A 22,177-nucleotide genomic window follows, 5' to 3' on the forward strand; every position below is an offset into this window, starting at 1 on the left:
GGCTGCTGCAGGGAAGGCCCCACCAGGGAGGGCACCTTGTCAGCCACTGCCCACTCTTCCCCCTCCACCCTGGGGGTTTCCTCCCAGAAAGTACACTTCTGGTGTGGCCTGGAGTTATACCTGTGGGCACTGTGCATTCACACTATCAGTTAACAGACTGACCGCATGCATGACCGCACATGTTTTCTGATGCAAGCCGGGCCTGCTGACATTCCTTGCCAATAGCCTCACCAACATGAGCTAAATAAACCCCTAAACCTGGGAGTGGGCAGGTGTAGTCCACCAGAGGGCTGGCGTCAGTTTTCCAACAAGTCAACTGCGTGTGCATCGCTCACACTGAGTGTCAGCCCACACATGGGCCTGGCCACCTGCATATGTGTGCAGGTGTGAAGATGTGCCCCATACCCAGGTCTCACCGCGCTGGTGAGGACTAGAGGGAAGGAAGTCCGTCAAGGCAGCAGAGGCTGCTCTGAGGCTCCAGGTAAAGCTCCTGATGGTAGGGGGCTGGCGCCCCATCACCTACACAGCCATTTGCAAAGACAGGAGTGACAAGAAAGGAGACCCCTCCGGGCTGAACCACACACTGAAAAGATTTTATTAACTATCCCCATCTTCCCACACAGGAGCTGTCAGAGGGGCCGGGATCACAATGACAGCGACGAGCCTTGTTTTGGAAGCAGACAGCGCAGCGGCATCCAAACCTGAGATCAGAGAACGCCAGTTAGAGTCGCATACCAGGCCCCAGGCCACCCTGACCCCAGCCTGGGCAGAAAACAAAAAATTCCAGCTGCCTCCATGAAGGGGAGCATGCCAGGACTCGCACCTGCTTTGAGAATGGGAGCAGCACAAGGGCATGTCTGTGGTGAGGTCACACCTTCAGGCAGGAGGAGGAGGGACTTGGAGGCCTGCTGTGAAAAATTAACTTGAGCACAGCCAGGGACTCCCAAATGTCAGTTGCCATAGAGGCAGGGACAGAACTGGACCAGGATCCACACCCCTGGCCACACCGTGAGCTAACCAGCCCTGTGATGGGACTCAGTAGCAGCCTGGCCTTCCCAGGCCAGCACACCACCAACCCCGTAGGTTCCTGGGGAAAAGGCTGCAGGTCGAATCCAAAACCACCAAGGCAATCAACACCGTGCCAAAGAATCAGGGCCTGAGGAGTCCAGGTATTAGACCACTATTGTCCAAAAATAGTCTCGTGAGCTTGAAAGCAATTAATCTTTCTGGGACTCCATCATCTGATTTTCAATATGGGAAGATCAGAATAAGTTGATGGTTTTGAACTTCTCGGGCAGGGGACTCAGGGAAATTAGTAGAGGTGAAGTGAAGACAGACCTCTCCAGCACACTCACCACTGCAGATGCCAGGAATGGCTTGGCAGCCACCGAGGCCATCTCTCAGGGCTCTTGCGTCTTGGGATTGCGGCGGCTGACACACTGGGGGACCGCGGACAGTACTGTCATGTGCTGGGCAGGGTGACAAGGTGGCCCGCCAGTTTCAAGCATGCTGGTAGGACACACAAGGCCCTTTGATTACAGAGCTGACCCTTCTCAGCAGCAGCAGTCAGGGCGTCGGCATCTTCCCCCAGCCCCAATTCCCACCAGGGGAGCCGGAAGACACCCACACACAGGGAGGGCTGCGTGTTACAGGAAAGCCAAGCCTTTTACCTGCTCTCTGCCCCAGAGGGAGGCACTCCCTTGTATGTCCCAAAGCTGGCTGCTATTTGAACATCTGAAGATGGGCCAGAGTTCAGTCAACGCCTTGCTCACAGGACCACAGAAACATGAGACTGTGTGTGTCCTCGAGGCCGGTGTGGTCAGCGTCTGCACGTGGACTGAAGAGGCAGATCCCAAGTCTGCTGAAAGCCTCAACCTTCAGAGGAGACGTGGTGTGACCCGGCCACCCAGAGGAGGTATGCTGCCCTGCCATGACCACACTGGCCCATCCCTGACAGCACCCAACAGCCCTCCACCAAGGCCAGGACACCCTGGGCATTCCCCTCCCACCTAAGGTTCCCACCTGCTTCCAGATTCCACTCCTCCCTCTGGGTCTGGCATCTGGAAAAGGGCAGACAGTAAGTAGGGTGGGAGAGGCCTGCTGTGCAATCGCGATCTGCCAGTTTCTGGCTGGGCAACCCTGGACGTGGGCCCCTGTTCCATATTGGACCCAAGACCACCTCTCGGGGGTCCCCAAGGATTTGAACTGGGGTAAGAACAAAGACCAACAGGGGTGCCCTCCTTTAAGATGAGCACACGCTGGCTTCACCCTCCAGCAGCCCCACTGCAGAATTTCACCGTTTTTTCCCTACAACTTGTGATATCCCATCCATCCATCCATCCCACCGGGCTCGTCTGGCACTGTTTTCCACTCATCATTCCCGGAGGTTCCCCCTTTACCACTCCCCCTAAACTTCATTTCCAACTTTTGCAAGGCTTTTAAGGACAATAAAATAAAATCTGCAGCGAGCGTGAACACAGCAAACACCCCCAAATCCACAATAACTTCTGTAGATGTGAACGTTCTGTGAGCTGCATGGTCTCCAACAGTAGCCACTTGCCAAAGGTGTGTCTCCTGAGCACCTGCCAGGTGAGCAGTGAATAAAAACCCGGATTTGAAACTTTACTTCCTCTAAACTCACGTGGCAACTGCAGATGTTTACAACGTGCAGCACATCAGAAATGGAAAAAACGCGGTCATCTGTTCGAAATGTCTATAACCTTGCTCTGGATGGAGCAGGGCAAGGCCTCAAACCGTTTCCCAATGTTCTTGCAAGCACTAAAGGAATGCACGGGGCCACCCCAGACCCAGGCACGCTGGAGGCTTGCCGCTCACCTGCCCGAAAGCCCCTAGGCCTGGGGCACCGGCCCGGCCTGCAGACCAGACGGGAGGGGCTACCTTCAACGCTGTCCCCCACGACCCTGGAGCTCCTGAGCGGAACTCCCCCAACTTCCAAGAACAGAGAAACAGCCGTACGACCGGTCATTACCCAGAGCTGCCCTCCTGCCAGTCTTCCCGGCAAGTACTCTCCAGCTGCGATCAGTCTCCGGAACGGCGGGCCGAGACCCCCGAGCACACTCGGCGGATTCCGCAAGGGCTTCCGGTGAAAGCGGGGTGGCGGGCGCCGTCGGCCGGGGAGCAGCGGCGTGAGCGGCGTCACTTCCCCGAGGCAGCGCCGCGAGGAGGACATGCGGTCAGCCGGCGCCGGGACGCCGCCCCCGGCCGCGACCCCATCCCCGCGGCGCTGCCCCCACGGCCGATCCTCCTCTGGCCTTAGCAGGGCGCGAGCGCCGCCGGGTACCCGCGATGGCCTCGGATGCCCAGGCCGCCCGGCAGCCTCCTGTCGCCAGCGACACATGGCAGCGCCGAGCACAAGTCAGCGCGCCGGAAGCCGGCCGCAATGACGTCACGCAGCGCGCCGGAAGTCGGCCACAGGGAGGACGCGGACGGAAGTCGGGTAACGGCTGTCCCGGGCCGCTGGGGCGTGGGGTGGGGGGCCCGCGTCCTGTCCGCTCCCATCGGGATGCGCACCCCCCTTTCCGCCTCACGGCCCTCTCCGCTCGAGTGGTGTCCCTGACAGCTCAGGGATCCGGGGTCCCGGGGCGGGGAGGGCGCACGGCCGGCGGGCAGGGCCGGTCCCGCTGGGCTGAGCGCGAGAGCGCTTTCTTTGTCGTCGCCTCCCGTGAGCAGTTTGCCCGTGGTGCGCAACCCGTCCCGGTCTATTCTTTCGCTGAAATAAAAGTATTTCCTTCTCTTGTGCTTTTGTGGAGCGCTTGACTGGGTTGGGAGGGCCGCGCCGGGGAAGGTACTGAAGCCGGAAAGGGTGCGGCTGGTCGGAGATTGTAGGGCCTTCTCCGAGGGGACCGGGGGCAAGGACTGCACGTTCGGGGGTCTGCGATCAGGGATCAGGCTCGCAAGGCGAGAACGGAGTTCTGTAAGTAAAGAAGAGCTGAGCAGTGCTCGAAACTCATTTTACTTACGGCACCTGCTAATTCCATTCAAGCACTTCAGCGTATACGAATCCCATTATGTATTTTATTAAATCTCATGAGACGGGGCAGGAGTTTTACTTACAGATTGCTCACATGGAAAATAACATTTACCGAAAGAGGTTAGGAGGCTTGCTCATGATCTCCTGGAAGGCTAGGTTTTTCTAGCTCAAGAGTTTGGTGCTGTTTGCCTTCCGTGAGTCTGCCACGAGATAGAGAAACGGTGTAAGGGTGTGGGTGTATATGTGTGACCAAAAAAGGTGGGCTCTCCCCAGGACGGAAAGAGAAGAGCTTCTTTCTAAAATCATAACAAAATTCACTAGAGAGGAGACGATGCTCTATGGAAACTGTTTTCCAAAGAATAAGAAAGTGCCAGTGGCTTCTGGGTGGCTCAGTCAGTTAAGCATCTGACTTCGGTTCAGGTCATGACCTCCCAGTTAGTGAGTTTGAGACCCATATTGGGCTCTGCACGGATGGCTCTAAGCCTACTTGGGATTCTTTCTATCTCTGCCTCCCGCCAAATAAATAAATACACCTAAAACAAAAAGGGTGCCGAAACATTAAATACCATAGAACCAAAACTCACTTGAGTTGTACAGGGAGGGTGCATGAGACAGGCACAAAGGGAGACAGACCTCTCAGCATCATTTTAACGACTTAACAGACTATCGGAAAGAACTTTCTTCAAATCCACATCTCCAAAGAATAACTCCACTATTCTTCCAAGCCAACTGGGATATATGCCTGGAAAAGAATATTACCAATTTGGCTCTGGAAGAATACATAAGGAGTTACAGCCAAGGAAATGTCAACGGGGAGCTGGCGGGGTCTCTTCCACAGGAGGCCACGCAGGGTGGCTGTACTCCACAGGGACTGTCACAATCTAGAGTTGGTTTGGTCCTTTATCATTTACAGGCCTGGAAACTTGAAATTACAAAGAGAATTCACTCGAAGTGAGTTGAAATTCTTTTCTTTGCTGAGTAAATCAACCCACTGGATTTGTCATGGGCACAGCATGGTATGAGGTGCATGTGTCCAAGAACAACTTGGAGACCTCTCGTTAGTTATGTGCTCTTTAGTCTCATGAGGGAGATCCTGGATGGGGGAGAGGGACAAGAAAGAAAACACTGAAGTCAGCCTTCAGAACAGTGAAAAGATTCACTTAAAAAAAGGGGGGGCACCTGGGTGGCTCTCTCTGTTGAGCATCTGACTCTTGGTTTTGGCTCAGGTCACAATCTCACAGATCGTGAGTTTGAGCCCCCAGTCGGGCTCTGCACCGACAGTGCAGAGCCTGCTTGGGATTATCGCTCTCCCTCTCTCTCTCTGCTTCTCCCCTGCTCAAGTGCCGTGTGTGCATATGTGTGCGTGTGTGTGTGTGCACACGCTCTTTCTCTTTGTCAAAACAAATAAACTTCAAACAAACAAAACCCACACCAATTAGCTGGAATCTAGCCAAGACATGAGTCCATAGAAAACTGTCTTTGAGAGGGTCAGTTGAAGATAAATCTTCACTTGTTCAGGGCTTTCTTGAACACTCGAGAGCTTAGCCAGGGGAGACTGTGTCCATCTTTGTCTGGCCAGGTGCACATCATTTGTCTCATTAGAACTCGGACACAAAGAGGAATCCCACACAGTCTCTAAAGGGCCTTACAGTCTAGTAGAGGAAATGTCCTAACATTAACTCTAGCTAATTAACTCTAGCACCAGGACACACAAAGTATTCTGGGGCTGGAGGAGGGAAAAACTGCATCCAAAGATTAAGTGGAGGAGAAGATACTTGAGATGGGTGAAAATGCCCAACAGTCAAGCCCACTAGGGATAAACCTAATAGACCAGGTCTGGTTTATTAACCTGTTGCAAAGAGAGAACCCTAGAGATTTCTCCATTGTGTCTCATGAGGAGACTGGAGAGGGAATTTTGTAAGGTTTGGGGTTGCACTGAATAATTCTGAGGAGGGGAGAGGGGAAGTGAGGGCCATCTTCAGATGTGTGGACCACTTAGTAACTGGGTCTTAGGTATTTTTGTTCATGAGGTGGGGCCACAGAGCAGGCTATGGAGGTTACCGGTAAGAAGGAAGAGGCTGTCAGGACACTTCACAGCTGAGTTGTGACCTTGGGAGAAATGTTTTCTGTTAACACTGCACTGGCTCATCAGTGCCTATTATGAGAAACTGAATATACAAGTGGCCAGTGGCCAGACCATTTACGAAAATAGGCCCACGGCCTGCAGCAGCCCGCCCAAAACCAATGCCTCCTCTGCAGAAGCCCGCCCAGGAAGCCGGCTGCTCGAAGTCAGACTTGGGGCAATTCGGACTGCTGGCTCTGGTGACAACCCAGAAAGCCATACAATACCCTCTGACAGTCCAAATAAGCCAGATGGCCAGGACTCGGTCAATAACTGACATCTTACCTAATTTTTGTTCCCGGGTCCAACTCAGGACCAACCAGAGAAAATCGAACACAGGAGATGCCCCACTTCTCTAGAGTTCATCTCTGGCTCCCTCAGGCCCACAGCCCCCATCAGGGCACCCCTGAGTCCCCCTTTTCCACCATGAAGCTCTCCCCCTCCCTTGCTGCCTCTGGGCCTCTACCAGGCCAGGTGATGGAGTGACTCCCTCACTATCGCAGGCTCTGAACAAATAGCCTTTTCTTGTTCTCATTTGGTGGGTCCTCATTATTTCCCTGGGTTCAAAGAGCTCCTGGGTTGGTGAGCACATGGTGGTGCTGGTGGATTGGTGACCTGGAGAGACATGGAACCCCCGTGTGTCCGTCCCTATACCTTGGTCCAGACATCTCTTTCATCTGGAGGCTTACCTGTAGCTTTTGTCATATCCTTTTATAATAAGTTGGTAAACAGTCTGTGAACTCTTTCTCTGAGTTCTGTGAGCCGCTCTAACAAGTTAATTGCACCTGAGGGAGGGTCATGGGAACCCCAATTCATATTCATAGCCAATTGGTCAGAAGCACAGATACCACTTTGGACTCACGGTTGGCATCTGAAGTGTAGGGGGTCTTGCAGGATGAAGCCCTCCACCTGTGGATCTGATGCCGTCTCCAGGTGGATGGTGCCAGAGTGAGTTACAGTGGGATACCCAGCCGATGTCACAGAATTGCTGGGTGTCAGGATCTGGTGTTACACAGCTGGTGTCAGAATCGCTGCAGGAGCAGTAGCTGTTAAGAGTAAAGGAGACACAGGAGGAGAGTGGTTTTTCCTAAAACATGGGCTACCGCAAGCTGTAGTAGTGTTATGGGCTGCACCACCCACTGAGAGTATAGAAAAAGGTACGTTAGTGGGAGACCCAGAAGACCAGACCTCCGTGCTGGGGCGGGAGCCCTGGGATGCACTGCTCATGTTTGCGGGGGTGGGTGCCAAACGACGCAGATGGAAGACTGAAAGATCATTTCCCCCACCTCTGCTCTATATGCCAAAGGGCCTGGAATACCTTTGGGAGTGCTAGGGACCAGCTATTTATTTGGTATCTGTCTCAAATAGGGTCCAAGGGATAGGCCAGTAAAAGTAAAGAGAGCTCTGAAGAATGGGAGAATAGTAGAGGTAAGAAGGAGCCACTATTCTGAGGGCTGGGATAAAGCCCCCGGGGGAAGAGACTTCCTTACCCCCAGGGCTGAGGTCCAACTTGCTTGGAGATAGCCTAGCTACAGCTCACCAAATGGCGGAGAAGCGCTGGCAGGACGTCTGGCAGTCCCTCCGGAGTGCCAGAAAGCTGTTCAGGGGCGCGCCTTTGCGGCTATAGGGCAGGAACTGGAGCAGCGTGCTGGCAGCCTGCACTGCGGAGTCGGGTGCTCGCGGAACCTGGAGCTAGAAGAAGCCGTCCTCGGTGCGGGGAGGTGGGCTCCGGGGAGGCCTCTCGTTCTGCAGCTGTCAAGGGAACTCACTGGAGCCGGGCAGCAAAGCCCCTTCCTCCCGCACTGCCTCCCAGGGGGTTTCTTCCCCGGCACACCTCTGCAATGGTCCACCTGGCAGGGGAAGAGCGCTCAGAGGGCCCAGCTCCATCCTGCAGTGCATGGAATGAGAGTGAACGCGGAGCTAGAGATAACACACTGACAACCGGCGCAGCAAGCAACATTGTAAAACATCAGTGGAGACAAGTAATGGTTTGTTTGGTATCAGTTTACATTCTAGCTGTGCTGCAAGGTTCTGAAAACATTTTTTAAACTTTTTTTTTTAATTTTTGAGAGAGGGCATGAGCTCGGAGGGACAGAGAGGATCCAAAGAGGTTCTACGCTGGCAGCACACAGCCAGATCCGGAGCTGTAACCCACGAGCCACCCACTAGCTGTGAGATCATGACCTGAGCCTAAGCTGGGCGCTTTACTGACAGAGCCACCCAGGAACCCCTGTGCTGCAAGGCTCTTTCTTGCTAGCAGCTTGGCTTAGTGGCAAAATAGTGTCCTCCTGTTGCTGGCTCCCATTTGCAGCGTGGCGGGCAAACCACCAGACTCTCCAGACTCGTCTATAAAAGGCGGCAGTTACCCTGGTGACCCTTAAGGTCATTGACTGTTACGGTGACTGTTCTGATAGGACCCAGGCGTTGCTAGTCACTGCATCCCCACCTTCCTGAGGGCTTGTCTGAGCAACACAGGCACTGCAGCAGAGGAAGTCACGGAAAAGGGCACAGCTGAGGCAGACGGAATTTAGGCGCAGATTGAGAAAGATAAAGGAAGCGGCTTCGCCCCGCGGGCCCCGCCCAAGCCTTCCGACGGCCCCGCCCCCAGCCCCCAATCTCCCTTCCCGCCAGCCACGCCTTCCTATTCCCGTTGGCCCCGCCCACCCATCCGGCAGGCCCAGTCCTGGGTATCCTACCAGCCCTGCCCCCTCCCCCTTCCTGTCCTCACCTTCCGGCCGGCCTCGCCCCTTCCTGCCAGCCACGCCCTCCCTCCCCGCTAGCTCCGCCCCACCCGGCGGCTCGCACTCAACTCACATGGCCCGCCCCGCCTTCCTGCCAGCCACGCCCACCCTTCCCGCTAGCCCCACACCACCCCTCCGGCCTCGCCGCCATCTCATAGGCCCCACCCTTCTCTTCGTGCCAGCCCCGCCTCCTTCCCATTCCCCCCTCTCCACTTTCTTGCCTCGTCCCTTCCCTACAGGCCCCGCTCTCACCTTCCTGCAAGCCACGCCCCTTCCAGCTAGCCTCTCCTATCCCCGCCTGTCCCGCCTTCATCTCACAGGCCACGCCCTCCTCGTCCTGCTAGCTCCACCTCCTTTGCCTTCTCGTCCCGACTTTCCTACCGGCTACGCACCTTCCCTACAGCCCCGCTCCTCCCACCAGGCCAGCCTCTTCTCCACACCTGGCCTTTACCTTGCTACCGGCCCGCCCTCCTCCTGGTAGCCCGCCCCTTCTCGCAGGCCCGACCCCTCCCCCAGCCACGCCCTACTCTTATGGCTAACCCCTCCCCTTCCCCGGCCCCGCCCCCTGTTTCCATTGGGCCGGAGCGCGGCTTTCCCGAGCGCGAGGCAGGCCGGGAAATTGGCTGCCCTAAAGATGGCGGCAGAATTGAAAAGTTGGAACCACTCCTGCGGCCCTGAGGGGCGGGGCCCGGGCTGGGGGCGGGGCAGGCGCGCTCTCAGCCCCCCCGAAGGGCAATGGGGCGGGAGAGGGGCGCGGCAGGCGCGCTCCCGCGGCCGCGAAGGGGCGGGGCGCGCCGGGAGCGTCCCCGGCAGCCCCGAGGGGTGGGGGCGGGGCGGGGCGCGGGGCGGGGCCGCTCCTCGGCCCGGAAGTGCGGGGTGCGGGGTGCGGGGCGCGGACGTCCCCTGGCGGCCGCGGCCGGAAACTGCGGCCGCGCGGGCGGGAGGCGCAGGAGCGGCGGCGGCGGCCGCGGGGCCAGGCGAGCATGTAGCGGCCACGGGCGGCGCGGGGCTCCCGGGGCGGGCCGGGCCGCGGGGGCCGCTCGCGGCGACATGGACGAGGAGGGCAAGAAGGGCAAAAAGGTGAGCGTGCGCGGGCGCGCGCCCCCCGGGGGCCGGGCGGGGGGCGAGCTGGACCCCGGGGCCGGGCGGAAGGGCCGGCGCCGGGGCTGGACCGGGAAGGTCCCCCGGGGTCGCGCTTCGGCCGGCCGGCGCGGGGTTCGGGAGGTCTGGTTGGAGGTCGGGCGTGGAGAGGTCGGGGGGAGCGCGGTCGGCGGGCGGGCAGGCGGGAGCTGGAGCGCGCGCGGCCGGGCCCGGGACAGGGCCGCGGGGGTCGGTGCGCGCGGCCGGGGGTGGGCGGCGCGCCCCCGGACAATGCGGTTAGGTGGTCCTGGGCCCGGCCCGCGCGGCGGGGGAGGAAGAAGCCACACCTTTCCTCCCCTTCCGGCCAGTGCACCCCCCCCCCCCGCCCCCAAACCGGGCTCTGCACATGGCCATCCCCGCGGGTCAGCTACCGGGGGCTGCCGCGGAGCCGGTCCCAAAGTTTTGCGGGGCCGCAGCCCTGGGGACAGTGGGGGTTCGGCCAGCCCCAACAAGGGCTGCTTAGCGGACCCGGGTGGGAGCAGAGGCTGCACCCCACGGGGCAGCCGCTCGCCGGCCGAGGTTTGCTCTGCCCGAGTGTAGCCTAACGATTTCAGTGACGCTACATTTGGCAGTTGTGTCTCGGACATAGTTCAGGAGGCGCCGTACTTAGTTCCTGCAGTTTTAAAAGTGTGGCTTTAATTATAGGCTGGAGTCGTTGGTACGCTCAGCGGGGTAAGCTGGAAAATGGGTCTTAGTGCTAAAGGATTTGTCTTCTGCAGAGTTTCGCTAGTGTGCACTCCGTGTGCGAGCTTAACACAGACCTTGGTGGGTCCTCCGAGCTTCGCAGCGGGAGCTGGCCCCGGCCATGACCTTCCATGACCCCTCTGCAGCACCGTGCTTTACCAGGCGCCCCGTTTTAAAAAGGCTGTATTTGAGGTCCAGTAGCGGGGGTCTTCAGGGGGTCGTGCCTAGCTTGTCCTCACTTTCTCTCCGGGCTGTGTTGTGAGCACTCTCGCTTCTAGTTTTGCAGTTCCCTACAGAGATGGTTAAGTCTGGAAAACAGCCCAAGAAAGTGATTCAGCCTGCAAGCGCCAGACTGCAGAGGGAGGTTGCCCACCTGGGGGGAAAGCTCCAGAAGAGTCAGTGCACTCCATTCTGCTGTGCTGCAGGCAGGCAGCAGGTGGACCGGGACGCCCAGGACAGGGCCTGTCCCCAGTGCATGGCTGTCAGAGGAGCTGTGTCCCAGCACAGCACCAGTCTTGGCCTCCAGGTATATTTCACACCCAGGCCAGATGGTGCTGGCTAAGGAGAGTCACTCCCTTTGAATGGATGCTAACCTGTCTGTGATGGGGAAGCATAGGGTAGGCTGAATTCTTTCTAGAGCCTTCCTTCTAGCAGGTTTGGTAGAAACAGTAGAATATTCAGCAGTGTTGAGAGAGACGGGAAATCAGTGAGGCATTCCTGAGCTTTTGAAATAGAAGTGACAAGCCAGCAAAACTCAAGAGTTTTGGAGTTGGGGTGGTGTTGAGATTCAGGCTAGAGAGAAGGTTAAAGATGAATTTCATTGTCTCTGTTAGAGAAGATAATCTCTTGTTACATAGTTGTCCAAGTCAGGCTTCAGTGTTTCTCTGTATCCTGCCACTGCCCTACCTCTTTTTCCCGCGGGGGCGGGGGGTGGGGAGGGGTGGGGGGGTGGTGGTGCTGGTCCCAGCCGGCTCTGGGACACGAGTTCCCATCCAGGCCACCACTTAGCACACTTTCTCTGTTGCTGTCTGCCAGGCATAACTGCTCTCCTCCTCCATTCAGTGTGAGGTCACTTCCAACTCACGAAATTTGGTGCTTATGTTGTTCTCCTTGGGGTAAACTAACCAGATTAATCTATTTTAAAACTGATACACAAAGTGGGGCACCTGGGTGGCTCAGCCGGTTAAGAGTCTGACTTCAGCTCAGGTCCTGATCTCACGGTTTTTGAGTTCAAGCCCCGCATCGGGCTCTGTGCTGACAGCTCGGAGCCTGGAGCCTGCTTTGAATTCTGTGTCTGCCTCTCTGTCCCTCCCCCACTCGCACTCTGTCTCTCTTTCTCTCTTAAAAGTAAATAAACATTAAATTAAAACCTGATACACAGAACTCAATAGCTAAAATAGCAGAAAACATCTCTTTCAGCAACGGTACCGTGATGGGCGCGGCTCTGAGGTGAGAATGCCGTCAGCCCTCTGCCCGTGAGGTCAGGGACGAGGGCTAATTTTATGAAAGTACAATTTGGGCATGTAAATTCTCTCTTCAGGGGCGCCTGGGTGGCTCTGTCGGCTAAGCATCCAACTTCGGCTCAGATCATGATCACACGGTTTGTGAGTTCGAGCCCTGCATTGGGCTCTGTGGTGACAGCTCAAAGCCCGGAGCCTGCTTTGGATTCTGTGTCTCCTTTTCTCTCTGCCCTCCTCTGCTCGTGTTCTGTCTCTTTCTTAAAAGTAAATGTTTGGGGTGCCTGGGTGGCTCAGTCGGTTGAGCATCCGACTTCGGCTCAGGTCATGATCTCACAGTTCGTGAGTTCGAGCCCTGCATCGGGCTCTGTGATGACAGCTCAGAGCCTGGAGCCTGCTTCCGATTCTGTGACTCCCTCTCTCTCTGCCCCTCCCCTGCTCATGCTCTGTCTCTCTCTCAAAAATAAGTAAAACATTAAAAAAAAAAATTAAAAAAAAAGAAAAAAAAAGTAAATGTTTAAAAAATTTAACATAAATTCTATCTCCAAGTTAGCTCCCTCAAAAAATGCAGATTTGACCTTTATTTTTAATTTTTATTTAAAGGTTTTTAAGGTAACCCTTAGGCCCATCGTGGGGCTTGAACTCATGACCCTGAGATCACGAGTTGCATGCTCTACTGGCCAAGCCAGCCAGGCACCCCCAGATTTAACCTTTAAAAACATGGATTGATAGGCTTTTTCAGGTCTTCAGACCCCAGTCAAGCAGTTATTCAGGCTTGTTCTAACGTGGCCTATTTATTTCCTCGGGATGGGAATCTGTGAGCTGCCAGAGAATAAATAGAACAGAGTGGGTTTCATACAGAGTGGCCCCAGGTACAGCCCTGTCCTTTTTTTTTTTTTTTTTTTTTAAAAAAAATTTTTTTTATGTTTACTCTTTTGGGAGAGAGAGAGAGAGAGAGAGAGAGAGAGAGAGACAGAGAATCTGAAACAGGCTCCAGGCTCTGAGCTGTCGGCACAGAGCCCGACGCAGGGCTCAAGCTCGTGAACTGTGAGATCGTGACCTGAGCTGAAATCAAGAGTTGGACACTTAACTGACTGAGCTGCCCACGTGCCCCTGGACCAATGCCTTTATATGTTCGTCTCTCCAGCCGTCAGAGAGCCTTCTCCATGGGCGTGTGTGTGTGTGTGTGTGTGTGTGTGCGCAAATATTTGTATACCTGAAATGAAACTTTTGGTGCTTAATATAAGCAATACACTCTGATTTTTTTATTCTGTTCTCCCCTCCCTCCCATTAAAAAACTGCCAGTCACGCCTTGTCGCAGCCAGAACTGCTGAGGTGAATTAGCCAAAGGCACTTGGGGTGAATGCCTTGTTTCATCTTTCCTCTTGGGTGGTTTTCACGGTGATTCTTGTGTGACCATGTGGCGCCCTGAGCAAGGAGGCGGGAAGAGCAGTGCACGACGTGCCTGGCAGAGACTGTAGGTCAGGCGGCCAGTAGGTGAGTCCAGGGAGACCAGCAACTGTGAGGCTCATTACTTTCTGAATCGGAGAGTGTTACACACGCTCCGCGCCCAGCGCGGAGCCTGTCGCGGGGCTTGAACTCACGACCAACCATGAGATCAGGACCTGAGCTGAGGGTCAAGAGTCCAGCCCTCAACCCACCGAGCTACCCAGGTGCCCTGAGATAGTATCCTGTATTTATTAATTTTCAACATGAGGAACGTGGAATCCCTGCCACCTTCAGTCAGATTCCGTGATCCACTGGCCACCGTGCTTTAGAGTCCGAAGGCGCCAGAACCTTGCAGGGCTTGGCTGTTACTGCTCTGAGCATTATTCGGGAGGAATGTCGTGTGGAGGAAAACATCTCTTTCAGCAACGGTACCGTGATGGGCGCGGCTCTGAGGTGAGAATGCCGTCAGCCCTCTGCCCGTGAGGTCAGGGACGAGTGCCTTTTGTCCCAGTGCGCTTGGTCACTGCAGTGACCGCTGGTCTCACGTTTCTTCATTTCTGTCGGCAGCCCGGCTCTGTGGTGGGAGTCAGACTGTAGGTTTAACACACAGCATCTTCCAGTTTATTCATCCCAGCGCCTTTGACCTGCCACGTGCAGTGAGGAGAAGGGCTAAGGACACTGCACTTGTTGGGGCCATCACCTCTCACACGTCATTGGAGAAGGAGGGGGCCAGTGCCACTGCGTCGGGAGAGACACGGTGGGCAGCAGCCTATCTCACGTGGGCACCAGTTCATGACGCTCAGCAGTGGCGGAGGTGCAGGGACAGCCTGGGCCCAGTGGGGCGGGGGGATTTGGGTCCCAGCTGCAGCAGAAGACCCCAGAGGTTTTCGTACGCCTTTAAGAACTGTTTGTTGGCACTGACCATGTGCTGGACTGGACGCTAGGGGACACATGAGCTCTGTGGCCACTGAGCTGGAGATGCGGCTCAGAGGGCAGATGAGAGTGAAGTCGGAGGAAGCTTTGATGAGTGTGCGCAAGACCCCTGTTGTTATGAAGACGTCAGGTGCAGGCATGGAGACAATCTTGTACTAGAGTTCCTGTGCCCTGAGTGCAAACATCATTGGTCTTCTCCTCATCCAGCCTGTTCCCCAGCTGTGATGGGCTGGACCAGGGCCCCCCCAGTCCTCATGGGGAAGCCTGGACCCCCGGCACCCCAGAGCTGGTGTGTAGGTGTAGATGGGTCTTTGAGGAGGTGATGGAGGTAAAACAAGGTCACGAATGTGGGTTCTACTCCAATGTGACTGGTGTCCCTATAGAAAGACAGCTGGGACACAGACATGCACAGAGGGACAACCACGTGAGGATACGGAGATGACACGGCCATCTGCACCCCCTGGAGAGGCCTCGGGAGGGACCAGCCCGGCTGCACCTGGATCTGGGACGAGCAGGGTTGGGAAAGAATAACTGTGCTGTCTGAGCCACCTGGTCTGGTGCTTTGTCAAGGCCATTCGAGATGTCAGGATGATGTGGCCAGAGTCTGCTCGAACTCTGTTGGGGGGAGTGGTCTCAATGTAGCCCAGGGGTTCTGATTGTCCCCACTGACCCCTCAGACACGGATGAGCCACTCAGTGGCAGGATGATGCGTCGCATACTCGGGATGTGTAGCCCATGACAGGCTCGGTGCCTGGAGGTCTGCAGCGGGGGGCGGGCTGAGGGTGTTCGTTCTTCCCCGTGGTCTGCACAGGTACATGTCTCTGCCCTTCCCCATCTCTCAGCCCAGGAACGGCAGCTTGGTTTTAATGGTTCCGCAGGGAGCTCGGCTTTGGATTTGTCAGTGGACAAATAAAAAGGAAATCCCCCCCTCCCGCCCCAGCCAGTGCCAGAAATGTTACACTGTTTCCTCTTGGCACTGTAAAAGTAGCAGTTTCTGGCCAGGCTGCCAAGAACTGGGGCACCTGATTGTGGGCATTGGATCCGAGCAGTGGAAACCATCCCCTTCGCCAGGTGCAGCAGGCAGTCGGAACTGGGGCTTTTGTCTGAGGCTTAGGGTGCTGGGTGTCCTGTAACTCGGGAGGCGGGAAGAACAGTGGACTTCTCAAAGAGCGGCTGGTGTGGATGGGTGTGGCGCCATGCACTCGTGCGTGGTGGACTGCTCGACCTGCTGTCCCATGTGACTCTGAGAAGGAGACTTCTGTCTTTGAGTCTTTACGGTCTGTCCTACGGTTAGAGTCGCACGCGGTGTCTTTCCCCAAATCCACTATGCCTCCTGGGTATTGTTACAGCCTCCCTGCGCTCAGGCGTGGTTCAGAATCCCTTGCTGTAGACCTGGTGGGGACACAGTTCACTGATTTCATGCCTATGTGTCAGGTCTGTCATCCTGTGTGTCACATGTCATGAAACGTCCCAGGTCTAAGTGCCAGGTAGACACGTCACCATACATGGCTCTAACCAGTTCACGTTTGGCCGGGGGAGCAGTGGCCGGAGCCGATCTGCCCTTGTGTGCCCTGATGTCAGACCCATTTCCGGCCCTGTTACGAGGCTCCTTTCCCCCAGCACTGAATCTTCAGCCCCCTCCGTGGAGGGAGAGTGTACAGTCCGCCCCCCAGTATTTTATTATGAACGTTTTTGAATACACTGAAGTTGAAAGATTTTACAGTAAATACCTGTCCGCCCACCCCCTAGATTCTACCGTGAACGTTTGCTGTGCTTGTCTTGTCCTGTACCTACTCCTCTGCTTCTGTCTGGACCCCCATCAACTCACTTTGTCCTCCTGATGCACTTGAAACATCATTCGCTTCGATCTGAGTATGGCAACGTGCACATCATTAGCTAGAGTTCAGTGCTGTTTACAGTTTTTTTTTTGCAGTTCTCTGTGCAACCGATATAGAGCGAAGTGTGCGTGTCAGCTAAATTTTGACAGTTGTGCATACATACAGCCCAAACCCCTGCCAAGATGTAGGCCATTTCCCTCACTCAGAAAGGTCCCTCGTGCCATCCCTGGGGCGGGTACCATGCCAATCGTGTCCACACTGGAAGAGTTCTGTGGGGTTACTTTCTGTTCTCAAACCTCATGCGTGGGTTCACGCAGTACACGTTCTTGTGTGCTTGGACCCCGTTACTCAGCATCACGGCTCTGAGACTCGTCCATTGTGTCGAGTGGCGCTCTGTTGTGCGCAGAGAGCACAGCATGTTGATGCGTTCATCTGCCGCCGGCCCTTCGGGTCCGTTCCAGCTTCAGGCTCTTAGGAGGAGCTCAAAACGTTTGCAAGCAAGTCAGTGTGTGGTTGTATCTTGTCGTTTCTTTTGGGCAAATACCAAATGCTGGCATTGCCAAGTATATGGTAACCACGTTTTAACTTTGAGACACCGCCCCACGGCTTCCCAGGATCTTTGTCACCTAATTGTGGCAGCTACTGCGAGACTGGGCGCTCAGATCTCGGGCGATCATCCTGGGTTTGTTTTCTGTAGTTCCGTTCATTTTGGCTTCAATCTTTTTTCTAAAGGATGTACACATTCAGGATCATTGTGTTGTGGAAATGACTCTTTTTCATTGTGAAACAACCATCTTTATTTCTGGTATTATTTCTTGTTTCGAAATCTACTTTGCCTGATGTTAATATAGGCACACCAGCTTGGTTTTTTTTTTTTTTTTTTTTGCGTTTCTGAAAATCTCTTTATTGTCTAGGTAAATAGAAGGGTGCTAGATTCTCATATCTGCTTCTGCATTCAGTCTGTTGCTATATGTGGTTTTGGTTGAAAAGTATGAAGAAAATCTGGCCTCACACGGATATGTAGCTGGAAAAGGAAGAAATATTTTAATAGCCTTTTCAGATAATGGTGGATTCTTTTTTTTTTTTAATTTTTTTGATTCTTTTTTTAAAAATCATTGCTTTATTAGTTTTTTAAAAGGCTCCACACCCAGGGTTGGGCTCGAACTCCAGCTCGTAGGATCAAGAGTCATATGCTCTACTGAGTGAGCCAGCCAGGTGCCCCAGTGGTGGTTTTTCCTTTTTTTTTTTTTTTTTTTTTTTTTTTATAAATATGTTTACTTATTTTTGAGAGACAGCAAGTGGGAGAGGGGCAGAGAGAGGGAGAGAGAGAATTCTAAGCAGGCTCTGAGCTGTCAGCACAGAGCCCCAGGTGGGGCTCAAACTCATGAACTGTGAGATCATGACCTGAGCTGAAATCAAGAGTTGGACACATAACCGACTGAGCCCCCCAGGTGCCCCGGCTTGTTATCGATACTATACCAAAACTCAACAAATGGTGGTCTCCTAATGGCTAGTCACAATGTGCAGTTGGAAAGCACTGTCATAAACTTTTCATGTTCTGTGCCGTTGAACCACACCAGCTTTCTTCGACTGCACGTGGGCATACTGTGTCCCCCAGCATGTCTATAGCTTTGTATCTAAACTGCATCTTTTATAATCCACGTACTGCTTGTGTGGTTGTTACACCTTTTTAATCTAGTCTAACAACTTGTGCCTTTTAATTTTGCCTTCACAGGTAATGTAATTATTCATAGCCATTTCACTGTTCATTTCCTGTTTCTCTTCTGTGCTTTGATCCTCCCTTCTAGTCTTTTTTGGGATCGAGTATTTTTAGGGTTCTGTTGTATTGCTAACCACTCTAGTTTGGCCTGCTGTGGGGGCTGTAGGGTGCACAGACAGCCACAAATCACTGCCATGCTCCCCCCCCCCTTTTTTTAAGTGGGCTTCTTGCCTGGCGTGAAGCCCAACACAGGACTTGAACTCATGACCCTGAGGTTGAGACCTGAGCTGAGATCAAGCAGCAGATGCTTGACCGACCAAGCCCCCCCAGGCACCCTGACATGTTCTTTCTTGTCCTGCTGCGGGAGACTGTCAACAGTCTAGCTCCTGATTTATTCCTGTACGTGTTGTAAAGCCAGCATTATCATTTTTGCTTTAAACAATTGATTTTTTCAGGGTGCCTGGGTGGCTCAGTCGGTTGAGCATCCAACTCTTGATTTTGGCTCAGGTCATGGTGTCACGATTTGTGGGATAGAGCCCCGCGTCGGGCTCTGTGCTGACAGCTCGGAGCCTGGAGCCTGCTTTGGATTCTGTGTCTCCCTCTCTCTCTGCCCCTCCTCCATTCATGCTCTAGCTCTCTTTGTTGCTCAAAAATAAATAAATGTTAAAAAAATTAAAAACAAAACAATTGTTTTTTGCTTTTTTATATTGAAATAATTTTAATTGTGTGTGAAATTGCATAACTAGCACACAGAGTCCCTGTATACCTTCCCCCCAAACTCCCCGGCTGTTAACATTTCTAAATCGTTTAAGAATTGATTGCCGACGTGATGCCCCATGACCCTGTTGCCCTCAATGTGTGTTTCCCAGGTGCAAGGACCCTCCAACGTCAGTCAGACTGTTGTGATCAGGAAAATTAGCATCAGTCCAGTATTGCTGCCTGGTTCTCAGACCCCATCCACACTTGCTAACTGACGCTGATTTGCTCTCTGCTGACACTGACCCATCACTTGCCAGGTTTCTGCATCTTAAAGTCTGTTCTTATTTTACTCACAAGGCTATAATCTTTTATTATCATTATTTACTTTTAAGTTCAAATTGTCCCAAACTCAGCCAAAGGGAGCCACTTTAGGCTGGCTCTGGTGTCTATTTATTTATCAAAGTTTGTGGATTTGAGAGTGAGAGAGAGCATGAGGGACAGAGAGAGAGAGGGAGAGAGAGAGAGAGAGAATCCAAAGGAACTCTGCATTGTCAGTGCAGAGTCTGATGCGGGGCTTGAGCCCACATACCATGAGATCATGAACTGAACTGAAATCAAGAGTCCGGATACTAAACTGACTGAGCCGCCCATGTGCCCCTGGTATCATTTTAGTTTTAATTGTGGTAAAAAACCCATCACCTACCTTTTACTGTTTTAACTTTATTTATTTATTTACTTATTGTTAAATTTTTAAAAAATCTTTATTTAATTTTGAGAGAGACACAATGTGAGAGCAGGAGAGGGACAGAGAGAGAGGGAGACACAGAATCTGAAGCAGGCTCCAGGCTCCGAGCTGTCAGCACAGAGCCTGACACGGGACTCAAACCCACTGTTCATTAGATCATGACCCGAGCTGAAGTCGGACGCTCAACTGACTGAGCCACCCAGGCGCCCCTTAACCATTTTTTTAAATCTTTATTTATTTTTGAGAGAGAAAGAGAGAGCATGAGCAGGGGAGGGGCAGAGAGAGATGAGACAGAGAATCCCAAACAGACTCCGTGCTGATAGCTCAGAGCCTGACACAGGGCTCAAACCCAAGAACCGTGAGATCATGATCTGAGCTGAAGGCAGACACTTAACCGCCCATGCCATCCACGTGCCCCGCCAGTCTGGTCATGTTAAGTGTGTTCACATTGTTGCATGGCTGGTGGCTTTTGACCAGTCCCCAGTATTCTATGAGCTCTCGCTTACATTTGCTACAAGATGTTCTGGGCTAATCTGCAGCTCTCCTGCCCCAGCCCAGAACCAGACATTTGTGCAGGGGCCTGGTTGTTCTCAGTGGAGGTGGTTTCTAGAAACCAAGATCTGGTCAGTGGATGTGTTCACTGCTGTGGGGGTGTTGTTACTTCTATGAGGGGACTAGTAACCTCTTGTGGATTATTTTTCTTGACAGCGTATTTTTGGAGAGCTTTCATTATGCATTTGTTACTCCTCTTTGGGGCTCGGTGGCATTTTCCCTTGGATTAATAGGATTCATAATTGAACAGTAGCCTATTTATAGAATTTTACGTTGTCATTTTGCTCCAACAGAAAATGCAGAGATTGGCTGTCTACTAACCTTTCACACGTGTGTACTGTCTCCATGGATTAGTTCCCCAAAATGCAATCGTCAGGAAGGCTTATGTACGTTTGTAATTTTAGTAGGTACCTGTAAGTTGTTCCCTACAGCAGTACAGGTTTTGATTCTGGATCAGACTGTTGAATGCTTGTCAAGCCGATAGGTGGAAATGGTATTTGCTAATAATTTGGGGATTTATTTTCCAAAATGAACTTAAATGAAAAACGCACAGCTGAGAAAAAGTAGCAAAATATATTTAAGAAATAAATGGAAACAAAATCCCATCTTCTAGAAACAACCATTAGAGCTTTTCAGGTGGCTTTCTTACATGTGCGTTCTTTTCTGTGTTTGTGCACAGTTGTATTTCTTTGGTTTCATTCATTGCAAACACTGGTTTAGTGCTCACTGAGTGCAGGGCTTTCTGGGGAACTGTCACTGCCTTCCCAGAACTCCTTCACCATCTGCTGGGGGAGCTTTTAGTGCCATGAAATAGAGAGAGTGAGTGCTGTTAGAAGGAGCACAGGGCGGTGGGTCAGGATGTGCACTTTGCAAAATGAGTGGATTCTCTGAAGGGCCCTTCTTCTATCTCCTTACTATCTTCACCTTGTCACGTGGTCCTCTTGTTGCTGGACAAGTAGGGCCCACCCTCCCTGCCCCTGCTGGGCTGCTCCTTGGTGACCAGCACAGATTTCTGTAGCTACATCTGGCCTGTGTAGAGACAAGCAGGAGGTGGAGCTCACCTGTGAGGAGTTACTTGTCCTGGAAGAAGGTGGAGGCATCAGGGTAACTGGTTGTGGGCATCCCTTGAAGATTCTGTTGTGTTTTAATGCCTGTTACAAAGAGACATCCGCGGACCCTATTTCTGGGGTGACCCTTCTGCGTCTGTGTGAAGTGTTATCGTACATTTGCTCCTATAGCTGAAGTTTTGCTGTAATTACCAGAGGGAGAAAACCCGGTTGCAGCACACCCTGTCAGCTGTGTTTTATCACCTGGGGCATGCAGAGAAGACACCATGTGACAGTCACGGATCTCCCGGAGCATCCTGCTTGGGAACCCTCATTTCCAGAGCTCTTCCTGAGTGTCTGGATCCTACACATCATAAGAAACTCGTGCTTATCTCCTCAGTGCCACAGCATTTTGAAGGGGCATGATTTGACTTTTGCAGGGAGGTCCTGGACGCCTGGCCCGCCTCGTGTCCCCAGTGCCTGCCTTCAGCTGTGGGACATGGTTGTCTGACCCCCTGTTTTGCTTCATCTGTTGTTGGGGTTTGGCCACGGAAGGAGTGGCACCCCTTATTGGTCCCTTGTCCTGGACAGAACGAGCCCCGTGCCCACCACCAGGGGATTGCGGAGAGGGCCTCACCCAGAACCCAGCCGTACTGCGTGGCCACTGCGAAGCTGCCCCTACTGGGGCTCCCCAGCAGCCCCCGCAGGGTGTCCCGCAGTTCCTTCTGCAGGGGTGTGGCCTTCCCATCACAGGCCAAGAGCCAGGGCGCCCAGTCTGAGGCCGGCAGAAGGGGGCCCGTGTACTCAGGGTGCTCCAGCTGGGCGGTGGCGCTGATGTGCAGCAGCTTCTGGAAGGTGCTCTCGTCCTTTGGGGACTCGCTGCCTGAGGCAGAATGAGAAGGGAGGGTGAGCCGAGGCTGATGCCGGGCCAGAGAAAGAGGGGGATCAGGCAGGGGACAGTGACACCCTCGCCTCCAAGTGACCCTGAACTTGGCATCATCAGGGGCAGAGACGAGGTCATGAGGGCCACGCATAGGGAGGGAACGAGGGGGGCAGAAAC

General features: G+C 53.7%; 2 protein-coding genes, 1 long non-coding RNA gene and 1 other non-coding gene across 7 annotated transcripts in view; 1 reads left to right on the top strand and 3 right to left on the bottom strand.

Moving 5' to 3' along the window:
- Positions 1 to 572: 572 nt before the first annotated feature.
- On the bottom strand, positions 573 to 3,395 carry LOC109497364. Its single transcript, XM_045052088.1, has 5 exons — positions 2,990 to 3,395; positions 2,023 to 2,060; positions 1,671 to 1,875; positions 1,356 to 1,509; positions 573 to 701 (listed from the first exon to the last, which is right to left on the bottom strand). Exons 1-4 carry the CDS (start codon positions 3,356 to 3,358, stop codon positions 1,501 to 1,503), a joined length of 621 nt encoding a protein of 206 aa, XP_044908023.1. The 5' UTR covers positions 3,359 to 3,395; the 3' UTR covers positions 573 to 701; positions 1,356 to 1,500.
- On the bottom strand, positions 2,699 to 2,830 carry LOC111559645. The gene has a single exon (XR_002740769.1). It is a non-coding gene; the product is annotated as a small nucleolar RNA SNORA9 (small nucleolar RNA).
- Positions 3,396 to 5,324: 1,929 nt separating the features above from the next.
- On the bottom strand, positions 5,325 to 8,707 carry LOC123383810. The gene is made up of 3 exons (XR_006594047.1): positions 7,604 to 8,707; positions 6,976 to 7,159; positions 5,325 to 6,100 (listed from the first exon to the last, which is right to left on the bottom strand). It is a non-coding gene; the product is annotated as an uncharacterized LOC123383810 (long non-coding RNA).
- A 1,064-nt stretch (positions 8,708 to 9,771) lies between these two features.
- Positions 9,772 to 22,177, top strand: part of CCM2 (CCM2 scaffold protein) — a 41,928-nt gene continuing 29,522 nt past the window's right edge. For 2 of the 4 annotated variants that reach the window (XM_023250135.2, XM_023250136.2), the window contains exon 1: positions 9,772 to 9,934. In XM_023250135.2, coding sequence (XP_023105903.1) covers positions 9,905 to 9,934 — 30 coding nt within the window. In that variant the 5' untranslated portion in view covers positions 9,772 to 9,904. The remainder of the gene's footprint in view (positions 9,935 to 22,177) is intronic. The other 2 variants (XM_023250134.2, XM_023250137.2) reach the window with 2 other exon arrangements.

Source organism: Felis catus, chromosome A2, assembly GCF_018350175.1.
Source record: "Felis catus isolate Fca126 chromosome A2, F.catus_Fca126_mat1.0, whole genome shotgun sequence".
Taxonomy (NCBI): Eukaryota; Metazoa; Chordata; class Mammalia; order Carnivora; family Felidae; genus Felis; species Felis catus.

Coding starts and splice junctions, on each gene's coding strand:
- LOC109497364 (XM_045052088.1), bottom strand. CDS start 3,358: ATGTGTCGCTGGCGACAGGAGGCTGCCGGGCGGCCTGGGCATCCGAGG. Junction 2,061..2,989: donor TGGCAGGAGGGCAGCTCTGG/GTAATGACCGGT, acceptor GCCCTTTTCCAG/ATGCCAGACCCAGAGGGAGG. Junction 1,876..2,022: donor GGAGTGGAATCTGGAAGCAG/GTGGGAACCTTA, acceptor TCTCCTCTGAAG/GTTGAGGCTTTCAGCAGACT.